This window comes from Magallana gigas, chromosome 6 (assembly GCF_963853765.1).
Source record: "Magallana gigas chromosome 6, xbMagGiga1.1, whole genome shotgun sequence".
NCBI classification, from domain to species: Eukaryota; Metazoa; Mollusca; class Bivalvia; order Ostreida; family Ostreidae; genus Magallana; species Magallana gigas.
Genome location: NC_088858.1, coordinates 11,391,674 through 11,406,694, shown reverse-complemented (window position 1 = coordinate 11,406,694; position 15,021 = coordinate 11,391,674). Strand labels below are relative to the sequence as shown.

Genomic DNA, 15,021 nt, shown 5'->3' with positions numbered 1-15,021 from the left:
TCACGTTGATAAACTCGGAACATCTCGGGAGTTATCATTACTGTGATATGTTGTCGACTGTTGACAAACAAAAAAGATCTACAATATTGAAAAAATGACCACTTTAACTGTGTGCAATCGAATTGAATCAGGAAAATCTGAAAAAGTAAAATTAAATTCGATTAATTTTAAAAGTTCAGTTCAAAATTTGAAAGACGGAATATCAAAGAGGATAAAAAGACCAGTATCCGATTTTGGTGAGTAATGGATGTTTTCATTTTTGCACAGATATTCAATGATCCATCAGAAAGTATAATATCTTATCAAAACCATAGTGACCGGCTTACTAACATAGTCGATGGGAAAATTGGAGTGAATAACATTTATAATAGGCCACCTGCCCCAAAACCAAATTGCCACATGCACAAGCATGACCAATTAAAGCCCAAAATTTGACTTTCCTTACATTGGCCAAATAAAGGTAACCCAATAAACCAATAGCATATTTGGTCAATGGTACAAATACCCACATGCATTTATCTGAAGTTCAGAGGCATTGGGATCTTGTCTATATGATGTGAGGTTATTTTTTTATTACACTGTGATGGTCAGACCGGTTCAAATACTGGCACCAGATAGCTGACTGGGTAGAGCACCTGACTAGAGATTCAGGGGGCCTGGGTTTGAAACCAAGTCTGGTATTTCATTATTTCTCCAATTCCGCTCATTCTAATCAAAATTAGATCTGTAAAACTGCTCCTTCATAATACGCTATTCATGATCGAACAACATCCTGACGGTGTCATCTCAGAGTGACCTTTCAAACTGCTGATGAAATCGATCATTGCTTTCTAAATCTTCGCTGGTAGGTCGGATACTTTCTGCTTTTTAATTAATAAACATAAAATTCTGCATTGTCTCCTGTAGTGAACAAAAGTCTGTGTCAATTCCAAGTTTAAGTTATTTTTGTTTGCATAAATTGCAACCAAAGGAATATATTTTAATTTCAGAAAAAAACTTAACATTGCATATGGTAAACAACCAAGCATTAGAGTTGTAAGAAATAAACCAATCAAACCATTTTAAAACTTGTTTATTGAAGCTTTAATTAATTTGATTGGCTGACATTTTAATGTCAATTATTAAAAGGTCGCTCTGAGATGACCCCATACGGGATGTTGTTAGATCTTGTATAGCGTACGTATCATAATGAAGTGGATTTACAAGTCTTGATTTCAATTAAATTGAAGTAGGTGATGTTTTACTACATATGGTGCCATGCCAACCCCTGGAACTGACATGTTAACTCCTGCCAGGGGAAAGAGACTGGGGTGATCTTCGAGGGCGAAGATAATTATTAATGTGAAGATCAGACAATTATAATACAGGTGCCAGATAGCTCAGTTGAAAGAGCACCTGACAGGAGATTCAGGGGGCCTGGGTTTAAATCCTGACCTGGTCCGTCATTATATCGTCCATCCCTGTTATAACCCCATCATTTCAATTGCAGAAATGCATCAACATTTATCAAGTTCATTTGTTTTAGAGGTTTAAAACAATTGTTCAACTGTATTTTGAAGGATAAACAAAACACGTGATTATTATTTCAAAATATACGGTAAGCAATATTTATGCTTTACACAAAAATGTGAATAAGGTTCAGTAAGCCTCGATCTCCGTTAATCACATTTTCTTCCACTCCAACAAAATTTCATACAATAATATTGTGTCCTTTAAATAAGAACATTTCTATATAAGTGCAGATTTTTGTGCATCAAAAGAAAAAAATAGGCAAGAACAGAGTAAAAAATTGCACAAATTTCTATTAATTGCAAATATTTTGATACTGACAACATTTTTTTTTGGATTTATTTCTTCTCTAGATATTATATATTGTGGACAGTGTTTAGATGATCAGAAGCCATTAGAAACATATGGATTAAAGGATGGAGTCACTTTGTATTTGGTGAAAAGGTACAACAAAGAACCAGCAAAATCTCCAGGTATTGAAATGCTCAATGATTTAACTTTTATGAAATGTTCCCTAGAAATTTACTTACTTAACCTTTATGAAATAATACATAGAAATTTAGGATGACCATGCAAATCTGCGGCCATCCCAATCATCTTGGACTAATAAAGCAACCAAATACTTTAATGATTTCATGCTACATGTAGTTTTCAAATCAAAAAAATTGTGTATAATATATTTCCATATCTCTAATCCTACATAATATGGGTATTGCTAGAACACAAGTACCAAACCATCAATTTTATAGGAATTTACATTCTCAGTACACTCAAGTTTTCATCTTTAAAATTAAAATTTCTTATTGACAGATTTGCTAAGTGTTCATGACAAGGCATGTGTATTAAAAGTATTTCATTTATTTATTTTTTTCTTTCAGAAAAGATGTCTGATGCTGCCATGAGGCAGTTAGTGATAACATTACAGTCAGCTTTACTTAAACCTTCCTGTAAAAGCACAGTAAGTAAAAGCTAGAATTAAATTCTCACCATTTGTACCACATGCTCAAACAGAGGAAAACTATCAGTATAAGTTTATAATGACACACTTGGTTGCTGATTGCAGTGTATGTTTTTTTGTCCTTTAGATTGAAAGAATGTTGAATAGTCCGGATGCTTTAGAGCGTTTAATTTCAGCCACTCCTGGGCTAGAAAATGACCCAGTTGCTCTATGTAAGTACGCATACATGTAGATGTGACCTTACAAATATGATCAACCTGTTTTTATAAATTGCAAAAATAATTTAGTATTTCAACAAAGAGAAATATTAAGTATCGGTTACTTATCTGATAATAATACTGGTCAACATTTCAAATTAAAATATTCTGTAATTTGAATGTACTCTATAATATCTTAAATTATATGTATCTTTTCTTTAGGTTCTGTTGCAAATAAAGATGTGATGGATGTAAAAAGTGTAATGGTTTTAGGATTTTACTACATGTTCTTTTATTTTAGCCATGCTACAAGACCAAGAACTCTTGGCAATACTCTCTCATCCAGAAAACATCAAAGAGTAAGCTCTTATAACACTAGTTTTTATGGTCATCTCCCAACTGCCAGTGTTATTGTATAATTGCTGATATCAAATAGCAATACATGTATAAAATATAATTTTTAAGACTTAATTTTGGGTGGATAATTTGTACAAAAATTGCTTTAGATTTTATAAAGATCATTTTGACCCTGGTTCCAAGTACATGTATTTTCAAGACTCCGCTGCAGCATCTGCTCTTAAACTTTCCACGTTACCCATGTTTGAAGTCATTCCTCTATTGTACCAGTAATTAAAATCAATTTTCAGAGTGGTCAGCAAGCATCCTGCTTTTGGACATGCAGCTTTGTCGGTATGCCAGGTGGTCAATGAGGAGGGGTCAGGGAGGGACGCCGACAGAATCACTACAGGTTTATCTGCTCTTGATATCAATAATAAATCACAAATATGTCATCAAAATGTATAATTTTCTTTGATCCAGCTAGCATAATTTCCTGATTAAATGTACTTTGGCATGCTTTTGAAACCATGGAATCTTTTTTCAGGCTCTTACTACTTAGATCAGATGTCAGATGATGAAGACGATTCAATAGCTAACAGACCAGGTCCAAGTGTATGTAATTTATATTCTAATCTATGTTTAACTATACCCAGAAATATGTTGATTTTTAATATGGTGAAAATGAGATACAGATGTGTTGATATCACTGGTATGGGAATGTGTATGAATTACATTTATATCCAAGGATAGAATATACATGTACCAATACCACAAAATACCCGGTAATCAACATCAGGGGAAATACAAAGTTTGTTCACCTTTCTATGAAACTTGCTTTTAGATAATTGATTTATATTAGAATTTTCCCATATCATATATTTTGGTAAATCAGACAATGGCATGTCTTGACTAGCCAGGGGTTTTTCACAACACAACTCCACAATTTTTTATGGGGAGGGGAGTGGAATGTTAGCCATAAGCTCCCAAACATGACAATGTCTTTAGGCATTTTGGTATCATGAATGAATATTTTCTGATGTTTATTCGTTACAGTCAGGGGGAATCACTCCATCACAGCTGGCTGCAGCTTTAGCATCAGCAACTCAAGGGGGCGCCACTAATCAAGTAGGTCAAAATATTTAGTATCAGCACATACATCAATGTTGATGAAAGTAAAGTCTGACATTAAATTCGGAAGTTTAATGATAAGACAATAGTCTATGACAAGGTAACGTAATTGATTGTTACTTCATTTATCGATAGAAAGAACTTCGTAATGTCAAAGACTGCTATTAATTTAGTTCCTTATATTTGTTTCAGCCATTACAGAACATTTTACCTGGTGCAATAACAGCAGACTTTTTCCAGCAAGCCATCAGACAGGCACAGGAGGCAACTAACGGTAACCAGGTAAGATCCAACTATACAAAGAACAAAGAAACCCCTCACCGTGTTCATGCTAAATTTATAGCAGTTATAATTAGCTCTGATTTTCTTATGGTTCATTTATACTGTAGAAGCAGAAATATTCGTTATTTTCGTTGGCATTTTAAATCAACGAATTTAAATCCATGACGAATTTTTAACCAAGGTATTAATTAATACAGAGTTGATACGTGGTACACTTTAGAGGTTACGATATGACAAAATTAAATGCCAACGAAATTTCATTTGGTTCAGAAACAACAAAAGTTTAATCCAACGAAATATGTGCTTCTACAGTATATAATATTATTGTAGTTTATATAAATAAATGTAAAATGAAAATAATTTTTTCTATTATTAATCAAGTACTACACATTGTAATACATTTACCATTATAGGGCAGTTTGTTACAAACTCAGCTCCAACAGCTTAGAGACATGGGAATCACAGATGAGGCCTTGGCAAGGCGAGCTCTGCAGGCCACAGGTGGGGACCTACAGGCAGCGCTCGACATGCTGTTTGGCGATGGACAATTTTAATTTATTATCTTTAAAGTGAAAACTGTTCATTCAAAAAATTTGTATATGCGTGTAGTGTATTTTTTACTTATTAAGCTTACAATGAATTGTTTTGAAAACAAAATGTGTTGATGTTAGTTATTTACTGAACTGAACCAAACAATTTTTGTTCGTATTAACTGATGCTCCAAACACCTTAACTTCCTCTAGCATCTAAAATTCATGGCCCAGAATCAGCAACTACATGCAAGTCTTTAAGGATGCTATACCAGAATATGTACATGTATTTTCATATTATCCAAGTTTTTTTCTTTTGAAATTAATGTTTTGAATGAAAATAACTGGTTGTGTTGTTGAAAATGTTGATATTAATAGATGGCTATGAAATATACATGTAATCATTATTGATGTGATATATCATTTTATTTCACATGTTTCAAACAAAACAAGTCTTTCCTTATAACATATCTTATAAGACCACATGCATAGTACATATACATTCATAAAGATTACACAAATGCAAAACATTAACTATATTGATGTATCTTCATGATATTCTATCCTTTCTTACTACATATATAAATAAATTCAACATCATACAAAGAATACTTTCATAAAATTACCTATAGTTTTCTGGTTCAGACATTGGTAAAAACACATGGCTCAGAGAAATATTGCCGCCATTGCCCTAAACACAAAAACTCATTGAATATATACCTCAGCAGAGTAGATTTTTCTGCACAAAGAAAGATACTAGATGTAAATTTTATTCACAGCACCACACAATAACAATAACACTTATCCCCCATGGCTACCATTCAGACCTCGGAGAGAAATAATGTATCTGAAGTTTTCTCCTTTGTTTGGGATTAGAAAGTGACTGAAGAGTTTTCTCCTTTGCAGAAATTTGAGAAGTTCCTTTTTTGCTGGAATAATAAGTGAGTTTTCTTGTGCATCTCTCAGTTTTCTTGCAAAAAGTATTTATGCTGATTCCTCTTGCTCTGTAAATTCTTCAGTAAACTGGGCCTTCATCTGCATCATCATCATCATTTCCGTACTCCTCCCCATTGTCAAAATATGACAAAATGTAGTCTGTCTCCTGATTGAAAATAAAAATATGTGTTCTGATTAATCATAATTAACATTACAAAACCCTTGGGCGACATCCCTCACCTGAGCAACAATAACTACCGTAACTCTGACCTAACTCTAAGCCAAGTAGCAAATATAACACAGACTCCATTGTGTCCCCTTCATCACAAATTCTTGTATCCACATTTCCATTAGAAAATTTTTATTAGTAATTGATCTCTCATCTTTGCTAGCCAAGCGTTTTCAGTCCACTCTGCTCCCCATAAATCCTTGGCAGATCTCATAACGAAAACTTGGTGACAAGCTTTCGGTGCTTTCAACAAATTGAAGTAAGTGCTCGATTACAGTGCCTCTCTAATGATGGTCTAACCAAGTGTTTATGGGTTTTCTCCTTTAAATCCATTCATTACTTTCCAAATGAAAGCTGAATACTATGATACTAGTAAATAACAACACATTGTGTGGAATTAGCAACGACACGCTGCAGCTATTTAATATTTGGCATATTAAATGTACACACACATAATTATGGCATAAAGTTGGATCACATGATTTATTTATTTTAATAAAACAATTCTGAAAATTTAAACTTTCCGCTGTACGTGTCGTCCTAAACTGGTATTTAACACCTGAGTAATTCTTTATATAGCCTTGCTAATAAACCGGTTCTTAAGAACCAGGTGACACAAACAGGTATTCGAATGAAAACCTTATATATCTGGATAATTAATTCATTATTATACCAAGTAGAAATTGATTTCTGTCTAATTCGTCCCTCAAACGAAAGAAATCATATTTTCTTTAATTAAGAAGTTCAATTTTCATGACAGTGATATCTGGTTTTATGACATAAATGCTCTCAAATATCAGGGACTTTTTACTCCCAGTACAGGTCCCAACAAACAATAATAAAACATTTATGCTTACTCTGGGTTATATCTTAAATCGTATTAAATTTTACTTAATTGCTTTTCCAACATCCACCAGTATATTGTTATCAAATTATTATTTATTTTGTAGAATGTACAAAACCAGTAATTTCATTGAATTAAAATGTGAAGTTGCAAGGGGCACCACCGCATCACTGAGTTTACGTAATAATATGGGGAATGGAGTGGAACAAAAACCTTTGGCTAGCAAAGATGTTTCCCATTTCCCTTGAAGTTTAAGCTATTCATTCCCTATGTATGATCTTTTTGTCTACATAAAGACTTACTTCTTCAATGTCCTCTTCATCGTAAATCTCATCTTCCTCTTCCTCCACCTCTCCTTCCTCTTTCTTCTTCACTCCTTCTTCTTCTTCCTCCTCCTCCTCATCTCCCTGATCTACCTCTTTTTTCTCCAGTTCCTGTATAGTTAAATATTTTCATCTGAGACCACCATTAACAACATTGATCAAAAAGAGAATCAATATGAAATGCAAACAAGATCTACTATAAAATAAGAGTGAAAGTGATCATTCTTGTACAAAGAACAACAGGTATATCTTCTTAATATTGGTGCATTTTAACTCAGATTCTATTTACCGGTATCTCCTACAGCATATTCATTCATTTCATTTTTAAGGTACTTCACTTCACCTAGATTTACACTTTTTACGACACTTTGTCACAAGATGGTGATTTAAATATTTTGTGAAATTGTTTGTACCAATTGAATTGGTTGAATATTGTTATAGCTTAGTGGTTAAAGTATCAGGCTTGTCAACCACAGGTCATGAGTTCAAATACGCTTAGGACTTTTGGTCACATTTACTGAATTAAATTTTTGAAAATAATTTTTCATCCATAATTGCTCATTTTTTCGCTTATCTGAATTACCATAAATTCTTCTTATCCATCATGTTATTTATCATAATCAAGTAACTGTTCTACTGATTTGAGAAACTATTTCAACATAATAACAGTGAGCCACCTTAAGGTTATACTTTTTTGTCACTATTGTTTACTCACCTCTAATGTCTTGGATACATCCTCCACACTCAGTTTCACCTTTGACTTCACCTTCACTGATGGTTTGATGCTAGATTTTGTTTTCCTCCTCACTCTTGGTTTGAGTTCTGCAGGGAGCCTTCTCCAGTCTGTAAATATCATGAATGTCAGTCTACATGTATTTTGGATAAAATCTTGTCATAATCTTCTGGGAAAATTATTACACTTTTACCAGTCCACATGGTACAAATTAATGATATTAAATTTCAGGCGAGTCTGAGAAGTTTTCTTGTCGTTTAGGTACCTGGCTTCCATTTCCCATTGACTTCTGCGGCTGCCTGGTATTTGTCTGAGTATCTTTCAATGTCCTTTCTCTTGTGTGATGCTTGGAGGAAAAATGGCGATTTACGCATATTTCCGAGAAATTCTTGTTTCAGAGCCAACATATAGTCATACTCCTCACTCTGCTGAAAGGGCACTGGCTTGAAATCGGCTGTCTAATGTGTAAAAAAAAAAAAAAAGCTGTTATTTAATAGAACTACCATGCTGTGATACATGTGTTGCCAATATTTTGAACTGATGACAAGAGTAAATGTACTGAGAAAAAATATTTTCAATACTGGAAAAAGCGGTGGTGGTTGGGATATTGGTCCAGGTAAGGCCTCGCCTCTTCCAAATCCCAAAGCTTCTACATTAAAAGAGACATTTTTTCCTCTCCCTCTTCCTCTTCCAGCCATCTACAAGTGCATTGAAAATTCACAAACATAACATGTAAGTCTACTAGAAAGAAATAAACTGATGTTGGTAAGTTGGTCACATAAATTCAATGTATTTCATTTTCATTTTTTAAAATACAAATTTATAGGAGGAAAAAACAAATTATAAATAATTTTACTATTTTCTATTGAATTTCCATATCAAACTGCCAAATGTCAGCGGACAACTGCTTACTGTCAACAGCTTACTGCCAAGGTCTCAATTACTAGTAAACCAAGGCATGTTGCAACTTGCACAACAAAAGACTAAATGCTCGATGCCAGCACTTATAAAATCTGACATTTTCAGCACATGCAGTAGCAGTTAGCAGTACCTTGTCAGCAATTTACAGCTGACAGTTGGCTGTTGTGTATGGAATTTCATAATCATGCGCAAATACAGAATTCCATAATCATGCACAGATACAGAATTCCGTAATCATGCGCATGCAGATACAGAATTCCATAATCAAGTGCAGATACAGAAAAATTTTCAAACAGTTATTTGATTTTGCTAGATGTGATCTGGGGCATATTTTGGGTAATTCTAAAATTTTAATTTAAAGAAATTTAATTTTGCAGGAGCCCCCCCCCCCCTAAATCCGCGCAAGATAATTGTCTTTTACAATTCACGAGAGATTGTAAATTTATATCCCATTTAGAATAAAATACCCCAAAGGAACTTATTTAAAGCCAATCTTGGCTTTTGGGTCCCAGTTTGAAACATCAAAATACATTTTCATACACATATTGTTCGTGCGTATTGTTTACTCGTCTAGGTATTTTTTTAAACACTACAGCCCTTGAATCTTTAATTAAAAGGCATATTTATTAAGTTTATGGCATAAGAAATAAGACTATGTAATGCATACCTTGACTGTTTATTGCACCATCAATAACATGCTGTTTGACTTTTTTATATCGGGTTCGAACGCTTACTTTCATTTTCGCATAAGGGAGGTGTCATTTAAGATCAATAATCTCCACATATCACTTTGGAAAAAAAGTAACAAACACGTCATATTATGTATAATTCTATACTATGTATGATAATCAAATAATTATTTTGGAATTTTTCTGTTTGTTTTTACTCAACTGAAGACAAAATACAGATTTATGCTATTACCAATATGTATTACGGAATATATTTAATGTACGTTACAACAACTACTCCTCAAAATGTAAACTTTTTCCAGCTGTGTATTCAACACATTCCCGGATTTATTTCAAATGTAACCGACTGGTCTCGATTCCAATAAATCGTTGTACAACACAGTTTAGCAATGTCTTCGATACGCATTCAAAAACTTTGTTTTCGCTTGGGTCGACGTAATTTGGCAGGACCAAAGGGATATTATACAGTTCAAGGTTAGCATCCCGCAGAAGCAATTATACAATTCTAAAATGACATAGCTATCGTTCAAATATTTTATTTTATTTCTATCAGTATTCATTTGATCATAAATTGTTGGTCTTTTATGTTGCTCGCTGACAAATTAGATATTTTGTTTTGCAGATGGATGTAGAGCTATTTCCTCAAGGTTCAACAAAAATATTAGGGTCCATCATTTTTCAACAAGTACAATATCAGGTCGGCGGAAGACATACACATATTTTGGAAGTTCAGGAAGTGGCAGTAAAAAAGGAGGGTCAGGTTCCAAGGGACACACCCAATGTCCTCACTGTGGATACACTATGTTCCATAAAGATACAACTTTGGGCAAGTCATATTATGCATGACATTACATGTACATGTATATAAAGTTGCATACTGAGTATTGTGCCATGTTTTGAAGTATCAATTTAAAATGCATCAAGTGCTAAAGCCATAAAATTGAAATAAGCTTAATGCTTCACAATTTTTCTTTTAAGAAAGGGAGACTGATCATGGGGCATTTTATCTGCTTTGCTCTCTAGCTATGACATGTATATTGTTTTTTTTTTTATATGTCATAGAGAGCAGAGCGGATAAGATGCCCCTGTGGGTTGATCAAGATAAAAAAGAGTTCATTGTAAGTTATGGTACCGGAGCATGCAATATATTTCTATGCTTTATGGGCTTTATCCTCACACTCGATCTTAAAGTGATGCATTTCATTCATAGTTTCTATTTGTACCATGAACTTTATAGTATACATGTAGGTTGATATTATGAGAGCCTCATGCTGAATGATGTCAAAATAATTTTTTTAAAAAGATATGTCATGACAATACTACTGCATACCAAAATCGTTTTTTTTTTACTTACTCCATACTTAAAAAAAGGATGGGCATACAAGCCTGTATCTTACCTCCTGCTAAATTGGAAGGCAAATCATTTGTTAACAGCAGTCACGTAGAGATCATGTGTATTCTATACATATTAATATTCTCTTTTCAGTAACTAGCGTGAAGTGTGAAAATTGTCATGAAGTTTTATTTTCCTCCTCAAAGAAGGATGTTCCCAAAGAAAAGTTAATAGAACCAGCAGAGGTAACTAATACAGTAAATGAAATATGGAGTTTGTGGAATGCCCTTAATATAGGTAGATCTAATCTACTCAATTTTACACATTTTGTTAAAAGAATGGAACTCTTCCGTTTTGATCAATAGAGATGTACAGAATTAAACCAGCTGCTTGAAAAAGTTCTTCACTGTAAAGAGAATTTATTTTTCATTATTACCTTTATTAAATGTATAACCGGTATTAAGTAACTTTTAACTTATTCAATAAATCCAATTTTGTTTTGCTTTTTTCAGATTGTTAACAAGTTAAATCAATATATAGTTGGACAAGATTATGCAAAGAAAGTGTTAGCAGTGGCTGTTTACAATCATTACAAAAGAATAAATCAACACAAGGCTAAATTACAGAAGCAGAAGTGGGCAGAGGAGAGGGAGAGGCAAGGTACATCTAGTTTTACATATATACAAATACATTAAAACATATCTATTACATGTACCAGGATATGCCAATGCCAATTAACACACTTTAAGATATACTGTAATGGTCATTGATTCAATTTGTCTAAAATTTCACGGTTTGCATTTTTGGTTCCTCTCATGATGATTTTGATTTCATGGAAAAACATTTTTTCTACTTGGAAAAAATCGTGATTTTATAAAAAATAATTCTCTTAATTTGTTTTTAAAAAAAGAAAATAAGGTCATATTAAAAATCAAAGTTTCTTTTAACGGAGGAGTCCAGTAAAATAATTGTCTAAACCCCGTTAAACACAATGAGAAAGACAAAACAAAGATGTTAGTGCATAATTTTCATGATGTTTATTAATGTTTGTGAACAATTGTTATTGTGAACATACTAAATTAAAAACAATAAGATATTTCTACAGTATACCAGTACATGTATAACAATATTTTGAATATGTTATTCTTCTTCTTAGATGTGATTGTGTTTGAAAAACAGAGAAAGGGTCATCCTGGTGGTCTCAACCTTGATATCCGAGCCACTCTGAATAATGAAGGTCAGAGGTCAAGGCCAGAGACGGTCCCAGTATCCCCAGTAGTCAAACAGAAGGAGAGCTCCGATAGCTCTGATATACAGATCGACAAAACTAATATTCTCATGTTAGGGCCAACAGGAACAGGTCAGATTTGATGAATAAAGATATGAAATAAATAATAGATTATCTACAAATACTGATTGTCTATCATTAATTAATATAAAGTTATACATGTATAATGATAGCAGTTTACTAAATATAGCAAATTGTTGTTTTGTACAGGCAAAACCTACATTGCGCAGGTTCTGTCAGAAATCCTGAACGTGCCGATAGTGATCTGTGATTGTACGAGCCTGACACAGGCGGGGTATGTGGGGGAGGATGTTGAGAATGTGGTGGGACGCCTTCTACAGAATGCCAAATTCAATGTGGATAAATGTCAGCAAGGTACTATTATCGGGGCTGTTTTCACACCATGCTATTTTCACCTAATCAGACTTTCATCCAGTTTTAAATTCACTCTAATTTAGCTGTTTTTAAGGAGTTATTTTGTACATTGAATATTTAAATTTCCCTATGACAATGAGGGCAAATGTGCCAAAGATTTCTCCTTATACACTTAAAAAGAATGAAAGATATCTTCAACTTTTAATCAAATAATTATTAAATGATAATTGGAAAGTGATGTCTGTTTAGAAAGAAATCCACACACACTCTGCTAGCAAATTTTGATGTATTTGTAACATTATAAATGTTTCTTTTCATCATTTCAGGGATTGTGTTTTTGGATGAAGTGGATAAGATCAGCTCCAAGAAAGGGGGTCAGTTTCAACGTGATGTGGGCGGGGAGGGGGTGCAACAGAGCCTCCTGAAAATGATGGAGGGAGCAGTCATTAAGGTCCCTGACCTGAGTGGCAGCGGAAAGAAGACCATTGATGTTGACACCACCAACATCCTCTTCATCTTCTCTGGAGCCTTCAGTGGCCTCACTAACATCATTCAGAGGAGGACCAATATCAAGGTTAATATTTCCTTTATGACTTGTAAGACAAGATTTGATTAGTTGACAAGCTAAGTTCAAATTTCTGTTCACCATGCCAAAGGGGTGGTAAGTAACGTGGCATCTTACTGCATTATGTATCGATTTAAATGCAACAAAAATGGAAATTACATTACAAAGTGAATTTAACAATCCAGTTAGAATTAGATATTAGCTCCCATTACTTACATGCTACATTAATGAAGCAGATTTATTATCCAGTTAATAGATTAGAATTCACCTTACATCTGCACACAAAGAATAAAATATGTGGAAATAAAAGTAATATTGAATTGATTACATAAGGAATAATGTAACTGTATATGTAAATGTATCTACTCCCGGGTGTATTCCTAACTGAATTTATCCTTTTGGACTCAAGATGTTTGAAATAAAATCCTATAGATAAAGTCCCTTAATTTACATCCTTGATTGGACTTGGATAAATTACACAGATACTAAACTAATGTTCCATTCTTGGCCTAATTTGCAGCCATTTGGATTCACCTCAGAGACACCTGAAGACAAGGGGGGTGCCAATGCCACAGACACCATCCACCAATCAGATACAACAGATCATGAAAAGGATGAGATCCTGCGTGCGGTAGAGGTTGATGACCTAGTTAACTTTGGGATGATCCCAGAATTCATCGGCAGAATCCCTGTCTTTGCTGTTTTTGAGAACATGACCACAGAGATGTTGATAAAGATCCTCAAAGAACCCAGAAATGCTTTAATTCCACAATACGAGACTCTGCTAGAAATGGATGGGGTCAGTGTAACATGAAGTTCAGGACTTTGTAGACACTCTTTTAAAATTTAACTGATTTTATGTTTTGTATCTACAGTGTACAATTCATTTAAATAGGCAAAACTGAAGTTTGAAGAAGAAGCTTTGGTGGCTGTTGCAGAGAAAGCTAAAGAATCAGGGACAGGTGCACGTGCACTGAGAAGCAGATTGGTAAGGGATCATATCACAGGCACCTGACGTTATATCTGTATATTTTTCTCATTATAAAAATAAATACATGTACCCTATATTTAATAATACATTTAATATATAAGGTATTTTATTTTTATTATGAGATTATTAATTTCCTTAAATATGTATATCCATTCACAAGACAGTGCTATTTTTAATGAACTAAACATATTTAAAAAATTATTAATCTTTTTTTTAACTTGTATTAAAATTGTTCATGCTTCAGATAATTTTTTTTAATATGATTGCTAGCAGTTTAATTATTCCTTATAATTCATTTTTCTATCATTAATTACAGAAATTAAGAACATTTTTCTTTATAAATAGCATTAAAATTTACAGAGTTAAATCATATAAGGATACATCATAATTTTTTTTTTGGTGCAAGTGATATGTAATCTATTTTCAATTAACCAATCAAATAGCACATTACAAACATAATTTATTGAAAATGCTTGTATATCCAAATTTATTGAATACTTTCGAATGAAGTTGATTTTTTGAAAATTCTTTTTTAGGAAAATATTCTACTTGAGCCAATGTATGAAGCACCTAATTCTGACATTGAGGAAATAATTATAACAAAAGATACAGTAGAAAATAAAACACCTCCAGTGTATGTGCAACGATCTAAGGACTTGGTAGTATCCACTGATAAATTTGTAATCAAACAGACAGAGCCTCCTTCTATGAAAGTGATGAATCCACCACAGTCTCAGGCTTAGGTCTCATAAACTTAATTTTAGTAGCCTACATGATATTCTTAATGTATGATTTCATCAACATGGCTTATTTAAACTTATTAAAATTTGAGAATGTATTTTTGTCTTGTA

The 15,021-nt window shown here is 33.3% G+C and overlaps 3 protein-coding genes across 3 annotated transcripts; 2 read left to right on the top strand and 1 right to left on the bottom strand.

Moving 5' to 3' along the window:
* The first annotated feature begins 32 nt into the window (after positions 1 to 32).
* On the top strand, positions 33 to 5,057 carry LOC105345110 (ubiquitin-like protein 7). Its single transcript, XM_011453154.4, is given in 11 exon segments — positions 33 to 92; positions 95 to 236; positions 1,863 to 1,982; positions 2,388 to 2,467; positions 2,595 to 2,679; positions 2,966 to 3,023; positions 3,312 to 3,412; positions 3,548 to 3,615; positions 4,057 to 4,128; positions 4,324 to 4,413; positions 4,827 to 5,057. Coding segments are annotated over 11 exon segments (1,002 nt in total). The 5' UTR covers positions 33 to 47; the 3' UTR covers positions 4,968 to 5,057.
* Positions 5,058 to 5,741: 684 nt separating this feature from the next.
* Positions 5,742 to 9,668, bottom strand: LOC105345109 (DNA-directed RNA polymerase III subunit RPC7-like). Its single transcript, XM_011453153.4, has 6 exons — positions 9,597 to 9,668; positions 8,590 to 8,706; positions 8,274 to 8,466; positions 7,991 to 8,118; positions 7,255 to 7,386; positions 5,742 to 6,045 (listed from the first exon to the last, which is right to left on the bottom strand). The coding sequence occupies exons 2-6, from the start codon at positions 8,704 to 8,706 to the stop codon at positions 5,959 to 5,961; spliced, it is 657 nt and encodes a 218-aa protein (XP_011451455.3). The 5' UTR covers positions 9,597 to 9,668; the 3' UTR covers positions 5,742 to 5,958.
* A 220-nt stretch (positions 9,669 to 9,888) lies between these two features.
* On the top strand, positions 9,889 to 15,008 carry LOC105345108 (ATP-dependent Clp protease ATP-binding subunit ClpX). Its single transcript, XM_011453152.4, has 10 exons — positions 9,889 to 10,092; positions 10,241 to 10,444; positions 11,105 to 11,196; positions 11,464 to 11,611; positions 12,108 to 12,311; positions 12,450 to 12,614; positions 12,941 to 13,188; positions 13,700 to 13,978; positions 14,075 to 14,167; positions 14,707 to 15,008. Exons 1-10 carry the CDS (start codon positions 10,008 to 10,010, stop codon positions 14,911 to 14,913), a joined length of 1,725 nt encoding a protein of 574 aa, XP_011451454.3. The 5' UTR covers positions 9,889 to 10,007; the 3' UTR covers positions 14,914 to 15,008.
* The last annotated feature ends 13 nt before the right edge of the window (positions 15,009 to 15,021 follow it).